Raw genomic sequence first — 6,812 nt, 5'->3', positions numbered from 1 at the left:
TATCAGTAAATAGCCCACCCATTTTTACCTACCTCATCCACATACTGTTTTTATTTATTTACTTTTCTGCTCTTTTGCACACCAATATCTCTACCTGTACATCACTCCAGTGTTAATCTGCAAAATTGTAATTATTCGCCTACCTCCTCATGCCTTTTGCACAGATTGTATATAGACTCCCCCTTTTTTTTCTACTGTGTTATTGACTTGTTAATTGTTTACTCCATGTGTAACTCTGTGTTGTCTGTTCACACTGCTATGCTTTATCTTGGCCAGGTCGCAGTTGCAAATGAGAACTTGTTCTCAACTAGCCTACCTGGTTAAATAAAGGTGTTCTCAACTAGCCTACCTGGTTAAATAAACGGGTTCTCAACTAGCCTACCTGGTTAAATAAAGGTGTTCTCAACTAGCCTACCTGGTTAAATAAAGGTGTTCTCAACTAGCCTACCTGGTTAAATAAAGGTGAAATAAAACATTTTTTAAAATTGTGTCACCGGATGTCACTTTATACAACGCACTCTAAATAATGACACTTTAATCATGTTTACACATCTGACACTACTCATATCCTATGTATATACTGTATTTTTATACCATCTATTGCACCCTGCCGTAGCCACTCGGCCATCGCTCATCCATATACCTGCATGTACATATTCTCATTCACCCCTTTAGATTTGTGTGTATTAGGTAGTTGTTGGGGAATTGTTAGATTACCTGTTAGATATTACTGCATTGTCGGAACTAGAAGCACAAGCATTTCGCTGCTCTCGCATTAACATCTGCTAACCATGTGTATGTGACATAAAATTTGGTTTGCTTGATACATGTACAGTCTAAAATAAACAGTAATCTGTTTTTAAACTGAAAATTAAGCATTTGTGTAAAACTAACAATGAAATAGGACTCTTCCTCTGGCTTTAAAAGTGTAGTTGCGTGGTAAGAAACTAAAAACACAAGTTAAATCAAAACCTTCTAACCTAGCGGAGCGCTTTTCGACACACCCAATCCTTTCCGCACATCTACTACTTGCCTTTCGACACACTCACTTGCCCATACACCGGTCGCCATAGAGCCCCACAGTGGACGCATCATAATACCCATAAAACCTAACGTCCAAACACGGAAATGATTCCAATCGGGTTTTTTTCACCATACATTTTTCCAATAGGGTATTTTATAACCACTTCAAACAAGGTCTGTGTTTCATGTAGGCGTTCCCTGGCCTGACGCTTTGATAATCATGTAAATCTCTATCGGACAAGGTAACTTTTATTAATATATTCGGCTCTATTTACTCTCAGATTTCGAAAATGCTAATTAGCATCAAAGTAGACATGGAAGATTAAAATCCCTGCAAGCTCCTGCACGTCATCTGTAGATGACATCTTTGGTGTCAGCTAATAGCTACACATTCCAAAATCGTGGGCATTAATATGGTGTTGGTCCCCCTTTTGCTGCTATAACAGACTCCACTCTTCTGGGAAGGCTTTCCACTAGATGTTGGAATATTGCTGACGGGACTTGCTTCCATTCTTCCATTTAGCCACGAGCATTAGTGAGGTCAGGCACTGATGTCGGCATTCCAATTCATCCCAAAGGTGTGCGACGGGGTTGAGGTCAGGGCTCTATGCAGGCCAGACAAGTTCTTCCACACTGATCTCGACAAAACATTTCTGTATGGACAGAATTGTCTAGAATGTCATTGTATGCTGTAGAGTTAAGTTTCCCTTCACTGGAATTTAGAGCCCAGACAGAACCATGAAAAACATAAAAAACATGTACTGATCTCGCTTTCTGGATTATAGCGGGGTGAACAGGCAGTGGCTCGGGTGGTTGTTGTCCTTGATGATCATTTTGGCCAGGGAACATGCCTACCATACCTGTATTTGGCCTCTCCAAATACAGGTATGCAAAGCTTGTAACATCATGCCCAAGAAGACTCTAGGCTGTAATCACTGCCAAAGGTGCTTCGACAAAGTACTGAGTAAAGGGTCTGAATAGTTTTTTTCATTTAACCTTTATTTAACTAGGCAAGTCAGTTAAGAACAAATTCTTATTTACAATGACGGCTTAGGAACAGTGGGTTAACGGCCTTGTTCAGGGGCAGAACGACAGATTTTTACCTTGTCAGCTCAGGGAATCAAACTAGCAACCTTTCGGTTACTGGCCCAATGCTCTAACCACTAGGCTACCTGCCGCCCATTTACTTGTGTAAATGGGATATTTAAGATTTTTATTGTTAATACATATTGTGTGTGTATATTGATGGGGGGGACAATTTTATCAATTTTAGAATAAGGCTGTAAAGTAACAAAATGTGGAAAAGCCAAGGAGGCTGAATACTTTCCGAATGCACTGTATGTACACAGTCTTTTAACCTTAACCTTTTTAAACTGACTATCATACTTGTTGATTAAATCTGACTATTAATATAATGAGTAATTCAGGAATGTCACGAGTTAACTACACACACAAAAATATAGAGTGCAAGGACTATAATGAATGGTTAAATTACTTCCTGACACGAAGGGTCTCCACCTCATCACCCTATCGTGCTGCAGCTACCCCTTTCTCAGTTGAGAAGGGCTCATCAGGATGACTGACTGAACCTATACCTCAGTGGACTGAACCCATACCTCAGTGGACTGAACCTATACCTCAGTGGACTGAACCTATACCTCAGTGGACTGAAGCCAATACCTCAGTGGACTGAACCCATACCTCAGTGGACTGAACCAATGGCCGTGTTCGAGAGCACCAAAACCGTTATGTATTGTGGGTAAATTGTGACTGACTGAATCACTGATCTACAAATAATACAAATAGTAATGAGTCGTTATTTATGATGGAAGGTGATTTGTCGATCAATATGTCGGCAGTCGCCTGGACTGTCGGCTGTAATCAATGATTTATATATTCACTAGATTACAGCTAGGAGGCACTGTGTTGAAGCCACCGCGCCTCCATCTTGGCATTAATTTACCATGGTAAAAAAAAAAAGATAGATTTTTAGATTGTTAGATTTTTTACAATTGATTTGACCTTTATTTAACTAGGCATGCAAGTTATGAACAAATTATTATTTACAAAGACGGCCTACCCAAGCCAAACCCTAACAACGCTGGGCCAATTGTGCGCCGCCCTATGTGACTCCCAATCACAGCCAGTTGTGATACAGCCTGGAATCAAACCAGGATCTGCAGTGAAGCCTCTAGCACTGAGATGCAGTGCCTTTGACCGTTGCACCATATGTATTAATGTCTACATCAATTTCTGCCAAGTTTATTATATTACAGACATCTGGAATGCATTTTATTATTATTGTGTGAGCTAGACATACAAATAAAAAATATCTAAACATTTTCCCTAAAGTATCATTTTTAGAGGCTCTTACTGGTGAGTGCCAATATGGCCGACCGTGGCTTCAAAGCCTCTCAATGGTCAATACATAGCATTAGCAAAACAGGGTTTATATAAATGACTGGCTGCAATGTCAAACAAGCCCACAGACTGGACTGAGCTGAACCGAATCATTTCGTCTGCGTGTCCGTACCTCTCCGGGTTTGGGTGTAAACATCTGTGCGTCCCTGAAAAACGCCCCTGTCGCTTCCGGAACCAATTACATTCCATTACCCCTGTACGTCGCGTTCATATGAACAACTAAATAAAACAAATGGTGAAATTACTGCGACGACGAAATGGACCTCTAGCTCAATCGGCACGTTTTCAAAATATCGAGGTTGGTAGCTTTAGATAATTTATTTATCTAAGTCTCCATTTCTGTAGTAGGAGAAAACACTCCGGCTGCTTTCTGCCTGTTACCACCATTGGTTACCACCGACTCACCGCAAACCACCTCGAGTAAATGGCTGATCAGGAGCACATTGAGATAGACACGCTCCTAGACATGCCTGCGCCGGGGCGATCTAGAACCGGGAGAGCAGCGGCTCTGGCTCGGCTACTGCACCAGGACTGCACTTATCTTCTGGAGCTATATGTGAGTAGTTATTGAGCGAATTTGTCGATATTTGTATTTTTTTTTTTTAAGGCAGCTTTCTGGGTATAAACAACACCACATAGCATACCTACCACGTCATTCACGATCCGTTAGACCTCAGGCCTATTTCGCTGCACCTGTAAGGCACCATTTAAGATACTTGTAACTTTCTTATTTTCATTTCCCTTCGATTAGTCTCATTAGATAAAATTATATTTTTAAGATGTTGTTTCTGTAGCCCGATGGTAAATTCCAACATTGGTCGTTATAAATAATTAACTGTCTACTGTAACTGTGCACTTGCCTTGCAAAATATGTAATGCTGCTGCAGTTCCTAATTGAATCATCCTTTAAAAACCATCCCTCCCTCTCCTCCATGTTCCCAACCCAATCCATTAAACTGTGACCCAGGGGAACCCACCCTAGTCGATGGAGTCACTCAAATTTGGCTGCTGGCTCCCATAGACAAAAAAAATACATCTACAAAAATAGCCAATATATGTAAATTCATTGTATAGAGTGAATTAATTGTATAGATATTATTATAAATATACGATTGTTTAAAAATTTATATTTTATTGGGTTTGAATAAAGATGATGCTTATCATGGAATAGCCAACACTTTTTTTCCCCACTGTAAACAAAGTAGATTTCTCAAAAATCAGTGGCAGGTTGGTGTGCACTGTTGGTGCACATCTTAATTTGTAGCAGCGTATGTTACTCATTAGTACTTTAAAAAAAAAAGTCATTCTGTATTCATGCTTATATTATCTTTTCATTTTCTCCACTCCCTGACCCTCCCCACCCACCTTTTCTCCTCCTATATCCTCTCAGAGGGAGAGGGAGAGCCTCTTGTCAGACCACACCCCAGCGGGGGACCGCATCGTGTCCCTCTCTCTGTCCTCGCCTGACCTCAGCTCTGATGAGCAGGTTCAGCTTCTACACTCAGCCCTGCGCAAATGCTTGGGACTACTGGAGTGTCTCATCCTACGAGAGGAGGAGGAGATGGGTGAGCTAGAGGGCGAGTATGAGACAGTGAGAAAGGGCGTCCGGGATCGACTGGGACATCTGCTTCACAGCACCAAGGTCCTACTGGAAACCGAGGAGGACGTCACCCCAGACCATCAGTGCAATGAGGTTAAAAATTACAATTTTTAATTACCATTATCATGGGTTATCTTCCATTTAGTGAGGCCAAAATAATAAGCAAAAACATTGTCCTAATCAGTCTAAAGCACAAAATTATATTTTGGTGTAGCAGTTAGCCTAGTGGTTAGAGCATTGGGCCAGTAACCAAAAGGTTGCTAGATCAAATCCCTGAGCCAACGAGGTAGGAATCTGTCTTTCTGCCCCTGAACAAGGCCGTCATTGTAAATAAGAATTTGTTCTTAACTGACTTGCCTTGTTAAACAAAGGTAAAAAATAATTGTTGTGTTGAGTGCTTGTGGGAACCTTGATGATTTTGTAACTACGGACTTTACTTTCTCTTTTAGGAGGTTGATGGAGTTGTGGGTACTTTTGGGGCGAAAATGTGGACCTATCGGGTCCTGCTAGAGCTGATCCATTGGGCCAACTCTGCCTCGCAGACCCTTCACGTCCTCCACTCCGAGAGGGAAGGGAGAGAAGAAATCTAGTTCCTCTCTGTCTAAGATCAGTCAGCTTTCAATAGCAGACATGTTATTAATGAAAATCCTAAGGTATTATGACATATAGTCCCCAATGCGGGGAAGCTTTACTAAAATCACAACTAACCTCCTTTTATGAAATGCTTTAAAAATGACTTTCATCAGACGATTGTATTCACTATGTTGAGGTGCACCAGCAAGACTTGATGCAGTAACATTCCTTTGTCAGAAAGGATGGTCATGACATGGATGATGTGTTAAGTTCCCAGGACAGTTTTTGTTATTGTTGTACAGTCTATTTATTGAAGCGGAACATCTTACTGGTGAGAAATGTTAAATGTATTCTTCCTACTTTTGAGGTAGAATTTGAAGGGGCTTTCTTTTTAGTAGAAACATTCTAACACTGTTTGAATCATGTCGTAACTAACACTTAAGACTAACGCTAACTATTAGAATGTAACCAAAAAAAAAATGACTCATAAACTGTTACTGTGAAAATGCAGCTTACTGATCAATGAAGATAGCTGGTGGTTGACTTGTATCACATGATGCCAACATATCTCCAGATTCCATTTGTTTAATATAGGCGGAAAGTGATTCCAACGAATATAAGGATATGATCATGTAACTGACATACCGATGTTGTGCTCATCTGTTTTTTTGGTCAGGCAAGTTCAGAAAATAAACTGTGATGGATCACGTTGCTGCATGTTACTGTAATGTCAATGTGGCTATTCACTTACAGTAGGCTAATTGTATGTTCTACATACTTGAAAATGCTGCTAAATTGTTTAAACTTGTTGACGTGTACCTTTTTAGCCTATATTGCTCAGTAGCAAACTGAATGTGTGTGTAGCCAAAACTGTCACACCCTCTTCACAGTCTGACACAGCTTCCAAACTCTGACTGAATATTATGATAATGGAAATAACCTCGAATTAATTTTTTTTGTTATTGTGAGCTTTTCTACTTTGTCAAACATTATCTGTAAATTATTTGGATTTGCACTGAATATTAAACTGAAGTGGGTCTAGAGTGTTTTGTTGTAGTTTTTCATGAATAGTATTCAGTACATTTATAAATGTAATAACATGTTATAGACTACTTTATTCTAACGCAATAATAATGAAAAGGAAGGATTGTAAGAGACAGATCTATTGCTTTCTTGCCTCCTTGTCCTGCTATTT

The 6,812-nt window shown here is 40.1% G+C and overlaps 1 protein-coding gene across 1 annotated transcript; it reads left to right on the top strand.

Moving 5' to 3' along the window:
• The first annotated feature begins 3,502 nt into the window (after nt 1–3,502).
• LOC109876315 (uncharacterized) lies at nt 3,503–6,663 on the top strand. The gene is made up of 3 exons (XM_020468748.2): nt 3,503–4,000; nt 4,835–5,137; nt 5,494–6,663. Exons 1-3 carry the CDS (start codon nt 3,869–3,871, stop codon nt 5,632–5,634), a joined length of 576 nt encoding a protein of 191 aa, XP_020324337.1. The 5' UTR covers nt 3,503–3,868; the 3' UTR covers nt 5,635–6,663.
• Nucleotides 6,664–6,812: the final 149 nt, after the last annotated feature.

Source organism: Oncorhynchus kisutch, linkage group LG9 (assembly GCF_002021735.2).
Source record: "Oncorhynchus kisutch isolate 150728-3 linkage group LG9, Okis_V2, whole genome shotgun sequence".
NCBI classification, from domain to species: domain Eukaryota; kingdom Metazoa; phylum Chordata; class Actinopteri; order Salmoniformes; family Salmonidae; genus Oncorhynchus; species Oncorhynchus kisutch.
This window is presented reverse-complemented; position numbering and strand designations above follow the sequence as displayed.

Excerpts from the sequence above, each read along its gene's own strand:
- LOC109876315 (XM_020468748.2), top strand. The coding sequence starts at position 3,869 with ATGGCTGATCAGGAGCACATTGAGATAGACACGCTCCTAGACATGCCT. Across the intron at positions 4,001-4,834 it reads CTTATCTTCTGGAGCTATAT|AGGGAGAGGGAGAGCCTCTT; the intron begins GTGAGTAGTTAT and ends ATATCCTCTCAG. Across the intron at positions 5,138-5,493 it reads CAGACCATCAGTGCAATGAG|GAGGTTGATGGAGTTGTGGG; the intron begins GTTAAAAATTAC and ends TTTCTCTTTTAG.